At 33.9% G+C, this 16,644-nt stretch overlaps 1 protein-coding gene across 1 annotated transcript; it reads left to right on the forward strand.

Moving 5' to 3' along the window:
* The first annotated feature begins 2,303 nt into the window (after positions 1-2,303).
* Positions 2,304-7,008, forward strand: LOC111985084 (E3 ubiquitin-protein ligase CIP8-like). Its single transcript, XM_065766497.1, is given in 3 exon segments — positions 2,304-2,477; positions 6,308-6,458; positions 6,461-7,008. Coding segments are annotated over 3 exon segments (873 nt in total).
* The last annotated feature ends 9,636 nt before the right edge of the window (positions 7,009-16,644 follow it).

A 16,644-nucleotide genomic window follows, 5' to 3' on the forward strand; every position in this document is an offset into this window, starting at 1 on the left:
GACATACAATTTATTTTTATAATTTACTAAAGTGGTAATTTATATCTTATTGACAATTTAATCAAGTAAATATCTTATCAAAAAAAAAAAAAAAAACAAGTGAACATTGGTTTCGATTAGGTGAATTGGTAAATTTTTTTGTCGTCGAGCAAGGCATCTGAGTTTAACTAGATATATAATTTATTTAAATACTTAAGAACAAAGTTTACCTCTAAAATTCCTCCAAGTTTACATGATGATTTGAATAACTATCCACATGTGCTTTTACTCGCATGACTTATTTGACAAGTTATGTAATTTATTTGAATAATTTAAAAAGTTGTGGATATGTTAGAAATCGAACTTTGAATGATGGTCTAATTTAAACTAAACTAGTTTCAATGATGGTCGGGTTTAATCAAACAGACAGATAATAATCCATTTTTTAAAAAATCAAAAATTACTTTTAGAAAATGCATATTACAATTTAATCAAGTAAATATCTTATCAAAAAAAAAAAAAAAAAACTTGTTTGTCAAAAAAAGGAAAAAAAAAAAAAATCAAGTGAACATTGGTTTCGATTAGGTGAATTGGTAAATTTTTTTGTCGTCGAGCAAGGCATCTGAGTTTAACTAGATATATAATTTATTTAAATACTTAAGAACAAAGTTTACCTCTAAAATTCCTCCAAGTTTACATGATGATTTGAATAATTATCCACATGTGCTTTTACTCGCATGACTTATTTGACAAGTTATGTAATTTATTTGAATAATTTAAAAAGTTGTGGATATGTTAGAAATCGAACTTTGAATGATGGTCTAATTTAAACTAAACTAGTTTCAATGATGGTCGGGTTTAATCAAACAGACAGATAATAATCCATTTTTTAAAAAAGCAAAAATTACTTTTAGAAAATGCATATTACAATTTTTGTTGCTGAATAAAATATATATATATATATATTACTGAATAAAAAATATATATTACGTTAAGCCATTAATGCATTATAGTGATGGCATCTTTCCCATTTGTGAATATGAAAAAATAAAAGCAACAAATCATAAAGCAGTTGGATTAGGACTTAAATGAAATCTATCCAGTTAAATGGGCTTGTAAAGCTAGCCCAACTGGACAAAACCTCTGGGTTTCAAATTTTACCCAAATCCATTAATTAGGCCTTATCTTTTTCTTTCTTTCTTTTTTGTTGAGAAAAAGGCCTTATCTATACCACCCACTCCTATTTAAATAATTGGTTTGAATAAACATTGATCCATCTAATATATGCATGTAAAAATGAATGGAATACCCTATATTCATTAGGTCCTGGGTTGAAAATTCCATCTCTCAAGACAAATTCTTTCTTAATTATTTAGCTTGTGTAATTGACAATATTTCAATAAATTTTGAAAAAGTTATGTCGGTAGCATTGCCATTTACTTCTTGGATTCATATTATGATCACAATTTATGTACATACAGGGACGGAACCAGGATTTGAACTTAGGAGGGCCAAAGCATGAATCAAAAAAATTTCAAGTGACGTGGTTTATTAAAAAAAAAAAAAATCATGGTAGAAAAAAAAAATTGCACTTTATTACCTAAATATTTAAGTCAAGAAGAAAATAATATGAACCAAAAAAGTTGAAAGTTATAACATGATATTCTAACTTTTTCGAAGAAGAAGAAAAAAAGAAGAAGGGAACTTCGGATCTCTAGATTTTGAGTAATTGGAATTAATATGTTGATTTTATCACGTTGACCAACTCACTAATATGATAAACCCATACTTTTGGATGCAACTAAAAATCACACTAATGAAGTTTTCAAAACTTTGTTTGAGGATTTTAAAAAAATTGGGATATTAATATTAAGAGTTGGCAATGCTGCATCATCAATATTGACTTCTAAAAGAATTTTGCATTTTATCTTTTGAAAAAAATTTAAATATTGTAATCCATAATTTATAAACTGCAAGGGATTTTTTTTTTTCTATGAGTTTTTTTTGGTTATGAATTATTGAATTATGATATTGGTGATTTGGGGATTTTATGTTGTGTTGTATTTGGACTATGGAGAGGCCACAGGCCCAAAGAAAGGGTTAGGTGATTAGTTTCTTTTGGGCTATTTGGACCAATCCAAAAATTTGAGGGGGGCCAACTATAACAAATTTCACACCCAAAGTCTAAAATATAAGTCATCCTATATGCTATTTAAAATTTTCAAAAAATGGGGGGTGGGGGGGATGGCCCCCCAGCTCCTTAATGGGTTCGTCTATGTATACATAATAATAATTGTGGGGGAAAAAGGGCTCAGCCCAACGTTATGGGCCGAAAGCCCATAGGAGGGCTATTTTGCGACCGAGAAGAAGAAGATGGAAAAGGCAAGGCTCAGCTGGAAGTGGGACCCTCAAAAGGAAGAATTATCACATTCCGAAGAGGATATCTCCTGTCTGAGGAGGTTGTAATCCTCGAACGCGATATCACAGATCAATTGAATGTGTGAAAGGCCAGAATGACCTTCCGAGGACTCCACCTGATCAAGATAAGCTCTGAGTATGTTATGGAACGATAAGGATGGAGAAATATCTAAGGGGAAAGCTGCTGCCATCGTATTTAATGCACTGCAGCAACTATTCTGGCCGCATTTATGTGGAGAAGACCCCTGAACAGTGCATCCTAACCTACCGCCACTCACGCAGAGCTAAAAGAAGATGCTTGACGTGACATATACTTCAGCAAACTCATGGATGAGGAACACGTGGACGATGGAGATGAGGAGAAGAGTGACTATATAAAGGAAGGAAGCTCCTAACAATAGAGGGAGGAGGGAACTTGGTTGTAACCCTAAGATTTTTGTTCATCAGAAAAACAAATATTGTAGCTCTTCGGATTATCAAATTCTACGTGAAAATTAATGTTGGCTTGTGCTTGAAAGATGTGATCCATTGTTATCAATCCCATACTTAATCTAGCTCTTTCACCCATACTCTACAAATTAATTGTTCTTGGGCTTGGGCCACAAATACCAACCCTACAATAATAATAATAAAACATTATGGTTTTGATTTAATTGGTATTAAGGTTGCACAATCTCACTGATTTTGTTAAGGGCAGTCGTTGGATTTACTAGAAGTGTATTGTGAAAAGATTATTTGACGGTTTAGCTTTGTCTTTCTAATATATATACATATATATATATATATATTTTTGCTAGGTAAATGCGGGGGCTCGAACTCCCGAATAATAGGTTACTTACAAACCGGGTACCAACTCGCCAGGAAGTGGCGGTGGTTTGTCTTTCTAATAATTGATTGCTTGCTTTATCCAGGGGCACATGGAGGGACACAATATGTTTTGCAATCTTCTTTTATAATATGGTAAAATTGATAAATTTTGATGGAAATAACATCACTTTTACATTAATTTACTATTGATATTATTTTTATTACACAATAATCATGATAAATCACATCAGTTATGCAAATAGTTGTGTTCCTACACTTACGGTAGGTGAGTTTGGTGTACAAAATAGAATTCTTACGGAATAAACAATGAGACAAAGCCTAGAGGGGTTAGTACTTAAACGATTCACTTTAAATACACGAAAGCCTCATATATACCTATGAATAACCTTGGAATCATTTCAAGTTACCATGGCTTAGGAAAAAAAAGGCTTTTGAGATTTAAGTGATAAATCAATGGTAATAATTAGGGATGACAATTTTCACCCACTCCGCTTGACTTGCCCCTCCCCATTTCACCCCATGTAGATTTTCCTCACCCCGCAAAGGTGGTGGGGCGGGGATGGAGTGAGATTTTAGCATCGCACCATAGGGTGGGGCGGGGATGAGTTTAGACTTTTTAGACCTAACTCGCTTCGCTTTGCCCCATCCTTGGCCCGCTCCACATTGATAAGGGTTAAATTGTAAATTTTTCATACTCTAAAACTCTACTATTTAAACAAATATGTCATCAACTTATTTTATTATACTCAACAAGGCTTTCTGCCCTTTTTTTTTCTAGCTAGGTTGGAAATAAGGTACCAATTTTAATATTTTCTTTTGTCTTTATTATAAGCAAATTTATATACTATTGAATCATTAATTTTGTATTATGAGATTTTTGTTTTTGTTGTGATATTGTCTTATTAAACACTTTAATAATATTATTTACTTTAATAATATTATTCAATTTTTGCTAAAATTTAATTTGATTTGATGGGATAAATTTATTTGTAATTTTAAGTATATTTTTATTAATAAAATAGGTTTTATTAAAAACAATTGCAATAGTTGTGGGAAAATTAATAAGAAGTAGAGTGTTATGGGTGGGTTGGGGTTTCGCGGGGCCTTAAGGGGTGAGGATGGGGCAAGAAAATTTTCCTCGTCATGCGGGATGGGGCAGGGATGAAGTAAGACAAAACCGTGCGGGGCAGGGGCAAAGATCCCATCCTTCGGACCCGCCCCGCCCAATTGTCATCCCTAATAATGACATCATTTGTAACACCCCATATCTATGGTTTGAATCTCACCACTTTTCCTCCACTATCTATCTATCTGAGAGAGAGAGAGAGAGAGAGAGAGAGAGAGAGAGATTAATGTGTATTTAATACTCCATTAAATATTATTTTTAGTTTTACACACTTCTCAAAAAATGAAGTCAAGTATGCACAACTATCAAGAAAACATTATGACAATTGTTATTTCTCTAAATTGGTAGAAAGCGAGTTTGGTGTACCACATGCACATGGGAATAAACTTTGGAATCGTTTCAAGATACCGTGAAAATATAAAAGGGCATAATCCAGGTGTTAATTTAGTGGTAATGACATCACATATAATGTCATATGTTTGTAGTTTGAATCTCACTTCTCCCTCAATATTTATCCATCTTTGCAAACCAAAAAAAAAAAAAAAACCAAACAAACAAACAACTTTCTTGACGAGTGATATAAGAGTTTAGGTTATGGTGCATTAATACTCAACTAAATGATACTTGTGCATACTTTTCAAAAAAGAAAGTCAAAATTTGTACAAACATCAAGAGAAATACATAAATCACAATAAATGTTTACGTGCAAACCAATGAATTATAATAAGTGTTCCCTACTTCCCCAAATAAAAAGTGAATTATGTTTCATAATTGTATATTTTTTATTCCTTAATATGTGTCATTTAAATACTTAGGACCATGTCTATGACAAAAGTCGAGAGGTCACTAGTTCAACTAAGGGTGGTAATTTGTGTTTGTGTGTCGGATTCGTGTCGTGTCAACTAATGAGTATTCGACTATATGGGTTAACACTAAGCCAACAAGTTTATTAAACGGGTTAAAATTTCTCAACCTTAACATAACCTGTTTATTAAATGGTTAGTCATGTTGACCCATTTATCAAATTTTATTGAAATGAAACAAAAATATACAAATTTAGTACCAAATTATGAAAAACCAAAAACATAAATTTTTATATATATAAAATTCAAAACTAATGAATAAATGTATCACAAATAATCATTTAAAATTCAAAACATATCTCAATATCACAAATATTAAATCATAATATGTTAAAGAAAATAAATCACAACAGCTAATATATTTATATACCTAGGGTTTGAAGGGTATATTGGTAAAATATTATTTAACTAAACAGGTCAGACGGATTAAACGGATTCCATAGGTTGGACACTAACCCAACCTGTTTATTAAATGGGTCAGTCGTGTCAACCCAAATATGACACAAACTTGTTAAGCCTCAACCCATAACTTGCTAATTTCGTGTCGAGTCGTGTCATGTTTGGGGGTCGTGTCAAATTTTGTCACCCCTAAGTTCAACTAGGTTGAATTGCAGGGTCAAATAAAAATAGGCGAAAAACACTTTTTAGTCCTTACATTTTTAGGCGATTCCCATTTTAGTCCCTACATTTTATTTTTACTGCTTTTAGTCCTTATCCTGAAAAACGCTTCTAGTTTTGGTCCCTGTTGTTACATCAGAAACGGAGAAAACTGACGTGGCAAACGGTAAGAATAAATAATAGTAAATTAATGTCCACGTAGCCTAAATTAATAATAAAAAATGCTTTTTGACATTAAAAAATGCCATGTCAGCATCTAAATTAAAAAAAATTAATTTATTAATTTTAACTAAATAAAAAAAATTAAAAACAGAATTAAAAACTAAAAATCGTATGAATTGAGATCTAAGTGTGTCTTGAACAAGAACAATAAGAACATAAACCCAGATCCAAGAACAAACCTAGAAATTAAAAAAAAAAAAAAAAAAAAAAAAAAAAAAACCTAGATTCAACCTTTAACTCTCAATTCCTTTAGGCTCTCCGCTTGATGGCACAAGCAACGCATGACGAAGATGCGCCTTCGCCTCCTCCTCACGACCATTCGCCTTATGACGATTTCCTCATGATTGAGCTTGATGGATGGTATAACGATGAAGAGGATGAAGATTCGAACAACACTGAGTTTCATCTGATAACGAGGACCAAGAGAATTGAGATCAGCAAGAGAGAGAGGAAGATGATGAAATACAACGGCAAAGGCAGCATGATCTGCTTCTGCTTCGAATCCAGGGTGTTATGCCTTGGGCACGGAGCGACCGTAACCAGATGTTGGATTGGGTCGAGATTCTCATGGGCCTGGAGGACACCTCCATCGAATTCCACCTCGAAGTCCTTGAATCGGACCGGTATGTCGGCAATCCTGAAGATTACGTCGACGCCGAGGGCTACAAGGCATTACTGCAAACCTTAGCGGAGAACGATATCGGCACAAGAAGAGGCACGCCGCTAGCTTCAAAATCGGCCGCCTCAACTTTACTGACGGTGGTGATTGTGTCAGAGATAGAGGTTTTAGTCTGCGCTATATGTAAGGACATGGTCAATATTGGCAAAACCGCTACTAAATTGCCGTGTGGTCATGATTACCACGACGATTGCATCGTGCCTTGGCTCGGTTCCCGAAATTTATTTTATTATTATTATTTTTTAAAATTTTTGGGTTTGTGTTCTTGGATTTGAGTTTGTGTTCTTATTGTTCTTGTTCAAGACACACTTAGATCTCAATTCATATGATTTTTAGTTTTTAATTATTTTTATTTAGTTAAAATTAATAAATTAATTTTTTTAATTTAGATGCTGACATGACATTTTTTAATGCCAAAAAACATTTTTTATTATTAATTTAGGCCACGTGAACATTAATTTACTATTATTTATTTTTGCCGTTTGCCACATTACCTTTCTCCGTTTCTGATGTAATGGTAAGAACTAAAATGGTAAGCGTTTTTTAGGATAAGGACTAAAAGAGGTAAAAATAAAATGTAGGGACTAAAATGGGAATCGCCTGAAAATGTAGAGACTAAAAGGTGCTTTTCGCCATAAAAATATTTAAAAAATTAAATACATAAAAAAGTAAGTTTGAGAAATTATATCATGAATATGTAAATTAAAAAAAAAAAAAAAGGCATATGCCTAAATTAAATTCGTCATTATAATTCAAAATCAAGGTTTCATAAGCAATAACATTAGAAATTCAATAAAATTCACAAGCAAAATAAACGAATGTTATAAGATTCTAACAAAGTTTTCACTAAATAAAATATTGTTATGTATCTGAAAATTTAGAGTGTATATATATATATATATATAGAGGCAAATCTCAAACTATGTGAACAAAAGAAAAGAAAAAAAATGTTAATGGCTTAATTTTTTTTTTTTTTGAGAATCAAATAAATAAATAAAGCACAAAAAATGTTAAAGGCTTAAACTTAAAGTAATAAACAAATAAAGCACAAAAAACGTAAACAAAATAAGAGAAAAGAATGTTTAAGCAATAAACTATATAACATATACTGATATACTCATACTTGTGTGCTAATTAGCCATGTGAAACTGAAAAATGACCTATTTAGAGCAAAAAAATTGATTCATAGTTGCAAGTTTGGAGAACTAAAATAGTGAAAAGTAATAAAGTGATTGGTAAAGTAGTGTGAATCGGCAGAAAAGTGAGAGCACAATGCATTTTTTCTTCTTTTAAGTTTTTTCTTATTTAAATTACCATATTATCACACATTAAACAATAAATAAGTCAATTAAGTGGACTTATTAATGTAATTTACACAAGTAACAAACCTAGCTGTTTAAAACCAATCGAGTTTTACCAATTTTGACTGGCTCTAATGCACATCTGATCTAATTAATGACTCAGACCGATCTATGTGTTGGGTCATTGGGTTTTGGCCCGACTAGCAGGGCTAGGTTTGATAACACTGCTTAGGAACCAAAAGAAAATGGGCCATTAATTAAGAGGAAGTTGCCATGAAATTCATTTGTTTGGGATTTTTATCAATTGGTAACGCAATCCATGAGCCTTGTCCTTCGACTTGTCTTAAAAACCTACACACAATTTATTAGGAGTTGTGACAACTTAAACCCTATAGTTCCAAAGTAACAAATTGAGCACTAAGGTTTCAAGAAGTAATAAATTAAAACACATTCCATTTAAGTGGAATGACATTATGTTTGAGGTTTAATATAAGTTGAGACTTTAATTTGTTACCTTTTGTAACCTCATTGTTTGATTTGTTACTCTTTTCAATTTCATGATTAATTTTGTTACCTATGAAATTACAAGATTTAATTTGTTACACAATTGACTTATAGGGTTAAAATTTGATGAAATACGATTTACATGAGCAATTATTGTTACTATTTTTATTGTGCAATAACAATAATTTAACACCTTAATAAGTTATGAAAATATTATGTTAGTAGACTTATTATTTCACATTCATCACTTGACAATTCAAATGAAGATCAACATGCCAAGAGACTTGCAACTTAGTGGCATTAACTAATCTTCTTTATACAAATAACAAAGGTTCAAACCCTCCTCACTAACTTTTTGTTACCACTTTTTTTTTTTTTGGAAAAAAAGGGTGTAATAAATTAAACCCTTGATTTTAATATGTGTTGATGCCCACTTTGGCGAGAAGGCCTAATAGCAGGAAGAAGCCCAACAATATGGGAGGGAAATAAAAAAGAAGAGTTAGTAAATTGAGAAGAAAATCATTAAGCCCGAATGGCAAGAATAATGGATCATAGGCTTAAAAGATAGCAAAGGGACCTCACAGAAAGCAAGCGGGCCCAAAGGAGTCTGAAAAAAGAAGTGGTAAACCCATGGGCATTATGAGAAATGGAAAGCAAGCAAGAATGGGCCAAAGGAACCCAAATGAAGGAACTAAGTAACTAAGGGGTTGGTGGAAAAACGCATAAACCCTGAAAGTGAAGGATACGGTAATTTAGGGCTCGGGAAGCCCAAAAGAATTAGCAAAAGCCCATGAGAATGAAGAATTGGAATGAGCCAGGGATGCCCAAGGAAATGAAACAGGCCAAGGATGCCCAAAAGAATGAAATGGGCCAAGGAAGCTCGAAAGTGATGAAATGGGCCAAGGAAGCCCAAAACAGCATGAGTACAAGCCCAATGATAGTGCTAGGTTACTGGAATTGAGTAAAGGGAAAGCATACAGTAGACCCAAAAGAGGCCCAGCAAGCACAAGTCAAATAATAGCACGGCAAAAACATCAGGATGGCATGGTAGAAGTATTAACCAACCTGCAAAAGAGGGTAAGGAACAAATTGGAGAAGGAAAGGCCCGCGATTAAGCAAGACCCTACCCGGGAAAGAAGTAAGACATAAAGAATGAAAGCTCAAATACTCATTCATGCCACAAGAGGTCAAGGATGAGTAGCAGAATTTGTAGACGAGCCCTCAGGTCATGGAAAATGCATGAACAATAGACAAGCCATGGACACACATGGAAGTGGAGCACGCACAAGGCTCAGGCACCACCAACTTGTACCCAGCCAATATAGGAGTGGTGGGCTATGGGTTAGAGGTAAGCGAGGGTATGATTTGGCGGTGGGGAGAAAGGGAAAGCCTATTTTGGGGTTCCTGCTTAAGCTCTTTTAGGAGAAATATCCTGCTGGGATGACATACCACCCAAAAGAGGGAAAGATGAGTTGGAATCGCTAGGTGCATGCCATGAGGGAGAGTGAGAGATACTGTCCACCCTTATCTTGATAGGAATGCCACAGTGAGCAAGAAAACAAAATGGGACTCTTTTGCCTGGGAATGGAATGTGGCACGACCAGCACAGGTAAGTGGTAATGGTTGGGCAATTGACAGACCAGTGGGTGTTCTGGGAGGGATCCCTATGCCAGGACAAAAGCAGTTAAGAGGTAGAATAGTAAAAACCTGTCATGACAAGCAGCATAAGAGGGGCCTCAGCCGTGCACAGGAAAAACAACAACTGGGGGGGGGGGACAGGAGAGAATAAAGAGAAAAGGAAGCAAGAAAAGGAGTGAAAGATAGAACTAAAAACTTAGAAAATAAAAAGGAATTAGAAAGAAAAACAGAGAGAGTGAGCAAGAGCCTGATAGTGGGCATGCACCAATAGGCTGTTCCCTTCTCTCCCTCTAAAAGCCTACTCTCTAGTAAGAATTAAGGAATTTGAGGATAAGCCATTTAGGCCTATTCTCTCAAAGTGGTTAATTTTCGTGGCAGGATTTCCCTACGAGGTTGCCCACATTGAAGAGTGGTTCCCTTCCTGGACTTAGCTCCGTAAAGAATCAAGCATGACAAACTGACCATTCTCCTTTTTATTTTATTGATCAAGAATTAAGGAATCTGAGGATAAGCCATTTAGGCCAATTCTCTCAAAGTGGGTAATTTTCATGGTAGGATTTTCCTATGAGATTGCTCACATTGAAGAGTGGTTCACTTCTTGGACTTAGCTTCGTAAAGAAATTAAGCATTACAAACTGACCATTCTCCTTTTTATATTATTGATCAAGCATTAGTGCGATTTCCATTTCCTCATTGTTATCATCCTAATCATGTTGCATTTATATTGCTGCATCTTTGAGGATAAGTCATTTAGGCCCATTCTTTCAAAATGGGTAATTTTCGTGGCATGATTTCCCTGTGAGATTGCCCACATTGAAGAGTGGTTTCCTTCTTGGACTTAGCTTCGCAAAGAAATCAAGCATGGCAGACTGACCATTCTCCTTTTTTATTTTATTGATCAAGCATTAGTGTGGTTTCCATTTCCTCGTTGTTATCATCCTAATCATGTTGCATTTATATTGCTGCATCACTTCTTCCTTTATTAAAATCATGATTTAGTATTTTCCGTTCTTTTTGCTGACAATAAGCATATTCACATTATTATTATCATATTACACCTGCCTGTCATAAAATTTTTGAAACAGTTTCTTCTGCCATGGGCACGTGTCCAAGGTCTTAGTAAAGGGCTCTAGCTTGTGCACAAGCTAGCTTGGGGTGTGTTGCAGTCAAGTCAGTCCTGAGTCTCCTACTTAGAACCATTGGGCCATAACGTGGCAGGAGGCAGCTCAGCCTGCAGTTGCGAAAAAGGCCACCACCATATGTGATAAATTAAATTTTATAGTTTCAAAGTAACAAATTAAACTATGAGGTTTCAAAAAGTAATAAATTAAAATTCATCTCATTTAAGTGGAATGAAATTATTTTTGAGGTTTAATATAAGGCGAGGCTTTAATTTGTTACTTTTTGTAACCTCATTATTTAATTTGTTCCTTTTTGAATTTTCATGATTAATTTGTTACTTTTTGTAATCTCATTGCTTAATTTGTTACCTTTTGAACTTTCATGATTAATTTATTACTTACCTTTGAAACTACATTGATTAACCTATTACACACCTAATTTATAGGGTTAAAATTTGGTGAAATGATAAGTTGTTATTGATGTAATACCATTTTTTACATGGGCAATTATTGTGACCATTTTATTGTGCATTAATCATAATTTAACACCTTAATAAGTTGTGAAAGCATTATGTTAGTTGACTTATTGTTTCCAACTCATCTCATGACAATTCAAATAATGAATGTGCTAAGAGACTAGTAAGTTGTAACTTAGTAACATTAATTGTAACATTAACTGATCCTCTTTATAAGGACATTAATTGATGCTCTACTCAGTTAACATAATGTATATATTTGCCAATGTTCTTTATAAGGACATTAACTGATACTCTGTACTCAGTTTAGATCATGTATATTTTGCCAATGTTGGTTCTGTTGCTAATTTTGTAGCTTAAAAGTTGATAATGTTTTATTGACACCCTTGTTAGCTTCTCTCTCTTTTTTTGAATGGGACCCATGTTAATTTTTTTATTTTTTATAAGAAATACATTAAAATTAAATTATTTAATGTTGTGTTCTCATTCAATAAAATGTCTTACTCAAAAATAAAAATAAAAATGATCAACCTTATTTAAGCAAATGATTATTAAATAAGTTATGTTGGTAGGGAAAAAAAAATACATGTATGGTCAATGCTATATATATAAGTATATAATATTCGTTGGAAAAAGAAATTTATGAGTTAATCCTCTCTTAAAAAAGAAAAAAGCTTGTCTTCAAAAAAAGAAAAAGAAAAAACTTTATCAGAAAAAAAGAAAAAACTTTGCATTTATAATTCTAAGATGGGCGACCCAGACGTATTTGATGGTGAGTTTGAGATTGTTTACTACCCGACATTGATCTTGCCACGTTAGCATGTGGGTCCATGAAATTTTACATGGTTACTGGTTAGGTTGGAGTTGGATGAATATTACGTGTTTCTGGAGGTGTTGGATTTTAACGGTTGGTTGTTTGAGCGGTTATTCTCTTTCATTCCTAGGTTGTGACTTTTGTTTGTGTCCTGTGACTGAGGTTTGAGGTTAGGGTTTTTTTTTTTTGGATTGTGGAAAGTGGGAATAGTTGCATGGATTCAGTGTTTCCAACAATGAAGTGGGCTTTTAGCAAGAGCAAGAAAGGAAAGCAGAAGAAGAGACGAAAGAAGCCATTGTGATTAGTGGCACCCATTAAAGGTAAAAACTTTTTTTCTGGGTTCAACCTTTAATGGGTTTTTAATACTTTGATTATGGTGAATAAGTGTCACATTTGCCTAGATTGAGATTACTTGTGTGCTTTCTATTTCAAGCTTGATATATGAATGCAGTAAATTGGGGTTGGAAGAGTTTTGTCAATTCATGTGGTTTTGAAACTGGGATTGGTTTGTTCCTCAACCAGTTGCAAAAGGTTGAGTTTGGAGAGATGTTTGACATTTTGGCTATCATTTTATTTTCCAATGCCTCACTTTGAGCTTGTGGTCATCCCCTCCTAAAATTATAGTTATTTTTATTTATGTTTTGGGAATGGGTATGACTAGAGATGAACTTTTAGTGTCATCTCTAAAAGGCCAATACATAGGTGAGTTACTATTTTGAGAATGCAGCACATTACCCTTTAGAGATTAGCGTTTCTATTTCTAATACGTTAAGGAATATTTGGACCTCTCTCTATTTGTCTATTGTTAGATTCAGAGCACATGTCAGTTCAATGTTGGCTGAGGGCCCTACTATGTTTGAAATTTATTTGCCACATTTTGTCAAATGAAGAACATATTGCAAATGTGTGCTGAAATTTTCAAGTGAAAAACTTGTTTCAATCGTGTTCAAAATTTTGTCCATTTGATCAACTCTGTCATCATGTATGTGTACTGAACATTTGCCAATGTACAAAAGTTTAATAATGTCGTTACTTTCTGTTGCCGTAGTGGAACTTTTATTTTGATTCTTGATTTCACTTCAAATTTTGTATTTGCATGAAATAGAACATGCATCAATGTTCACAGCATGGACAAAGGAATAAAAACATAAAAAATTAGTTATGTGAATGGCAAATATTTTCGAAAATCTAATCAGTTTTATACCATATGGAGTGGGTTTTGGCAAATGATTTCCTCTAACTTTGCAATTTTTTTCGGCTTTATACTTTCCGATGGAAGGAAAACTACTTATTTCTTAGTGTTTGGTCCATTCTTGAAAATGCTTGGAAATCAATTTTCCAATGTTTTTGTTTATTTTCCCCAAAATCTTATATGGTAAGTAGGAGTTATTAAGTAACCTTAACCAAAAACAGCTTAAGTTTCATAAGGGTAGCAGTCCATGAAATAAGAGAGAACGTCTTTGTGTGGATATTACTCCCAAGTCATATACAAACCTCTGCACCTCCAATTCTCTCAAATTTTCAAATTAATAGTTACAAAAATCCTTATCCCTCTTTGCAAAGATTTCAGCTTTGGGCAGTTAATGTTCTCTAGGCACTAAACTCACAAAGCTCAATCGTCAGATTTACTTGATGCAACTAGCTAAGCTCCAGTGAAATACTGGCAGCTAGATGGCCAGTGAGTAGCTTTTGCGGAAGGGGTGGTGTCACCGGTGGGTGGCTTTGGCGAAGGTGTTGGCTAGTTCCCCTTTTTGGGGGGGGGGGGGGGGGTGTTGATGACCAAGGTCAAGAGGGGAAAATGTTTTACACTTTTTTTTTTTTGGGTGTAAGACATTTTACACCTATCAAAACTGCATTTTTTCTGCTCAACTGAAAACATTTTTGGTTTTACCAGGATTTTATGTCATGCCAAACACCTGAAAACACTGAAAGTGTCTTTTGTAAAACGTTTTACAGCATGCTGCATGCAGTGGAGTGAGGATAGGAGTGGCATCTGGAGTGACTGATTTTGGTTGTAAGTGTTACACAATATGGCTTAAAAGAAAATGGCAATTTGCATCAGCTTGTGGTAAAGTTGAAACTGATACAAGGTAGCTTAATCATATTTGATGAATAGAATCTTCAGTTGGCCATCTGGTTTGCCTTGGATTTCACATAAAGGTATGTAGGATATCAAATTAGTGAACCAGGATGTGAAAAAAAAAAAAACGAGCTTAGAGAATTATTGTGGGCCTAGGTTGATTTTAAGCCCCATTTACGTTTGGCTTGACAGTTATTTTTTTGTATGTTAACCTTATTCAGCAATTGTGGAGGATGAATGAACTCCAGTTGGGCTGTCCTTGTTCCTTATAGTGGGATATGTCATATAGGAGTGGGTAAAGCCTAGAAGAATAGGTATTTATTGATGAACTGGTTGTGCTTATGTCATTATGTAGATTATAACATCTGTAATGTGATTTGCAAGGCCACATGCACAGTGTGTGCATGTACTTTCTCCTCTACATGCCTCCCTCCCAATCATGGCTAATTGATGTGTGTGTTCAAGTTTGGCTGGCTTAGTAACCAAGCTTGATATTTGATGAACTGGTTTTGCATATGTCATTATGTAGATTATAACATCTGTAATGTGATTTGCAAGGCCACATGCACAGTGTGTGCATGTGCTTGTGTGTGCGTGTACTTTCTCCTCTACATGCCTCCCTCCCAATCACGGCTAATTGATGTGTGTGTCCAAGCTTGGCTAGCTTAGTATCCAAGCTTAATATTTGAGGCTTGGACTCTCGTACACACATTTGTCATATTTATCTGACCAAAAGATTAAAGTTCTCCTGTTTTTATTTTTTATTTTTCCTCTTTCCTTTCTTTTTTATTTTTTGGGTGTTATTTGGGGTTATGCCCTATTTGGAAATATCACTTGTTTATTAAATATCTAAACATATTAACTGGGTAGCAAGGATCTTTTGGGCTTGCCTTTATCCTTTTTGTTTTGCCTTTTTTTTTTTTTTTGGGTTTTTGTTGCTGAATGATCATTTGGTACTGTTAACTTAACGGAAACAACTCCCGTTACTAAGAATGTTTTGTGCTTTGCAAACATTTCAAGGTGTCTAAAAAAAATGCTTCTTCTGGTTGACATTTTCATTAGCAAGAGAACTAACATTAAATCTCCTTGCAATAAATGCTTGTAGCATTGATATCTGGGAAGCTAATCTGAGATGTGATATTAAAGAATGTTATTAAATGTTTAATTATCTAAATAGTTATATAAAAAAAAAAAAAAATCTAAATAGTTGGAATGAATTAGGATAACAATTATTGAGCAAAAAGGTGAAATAGCTTAGAATTTATTAATCATCTTATTGATACATTTATTAATCATCTTATTGATACTAGCCCAAGGCATGTTATTTATCCCAAAAAAAAAAAAAAAACCTTGCCATGGCATGTTATGAATGGAGAAAGATACACAAATTTACTATTATAACATTGTTGATTTGGTCTTATACTCTGTTGGCTCATTAATGAAATAGAATCCACATTGTCGAGTGAGACTCTATGAATGTGACAATGTTTTAGGAAAAAACTGCTTTGGAAAAATGCTTGACAATTGACAATTTGAGAAAAAGGAAGATTTGGATATTGGATTTGTGTTATATGTGCAGGTGTAATGGTGAATTGGTTGACCATCTTTTTCTTCATTGTCCGGTTGCTATGGATTTGTGGTCTATGGTTTTTGGTATATTTGGAGTAAGTTGGGTTATGCCACAATCAGTTGTCAGGGCTAGGCTGGTTTGGCCGTAATTGAAATGGGAATATATGAAGAATCATTCCTCATTGTTTAATGTGGTGTCTTTGGAAGGAAAGAAATAGTAGATGTTTTGAAGATATTAAGAAATCCGTACCTGACCTTAAGCTTTTTTTCTTTAGAACCTTATTGGATTGGTTGTCTGTTTTGCGAAACCAATCATTCTCTTCTCTTCTTGTTTTTCTAGATTCTTGTAATTTTTATTCTTGATTGTTGACCCCTTGTGTACTAGGGTGTCCTTTTTTTTTTTTTTTT

The sequence above is a fragment of the Quercus suber genome, unplaced genomic scaffold, assembly GCF_002906115.3.
Source record: "Quercus suber isolate HL8 unplaced genomic scaffold, Cork oak 2.0 scaffold_711, whole genome shotgun sequence".
Taxonomy (NCBI): Eukaryota; Viridiplantae; Streptophyta; class Magnoliopsida; order Fagales; family Fagaceae; genus Quercus; species Quercus suber.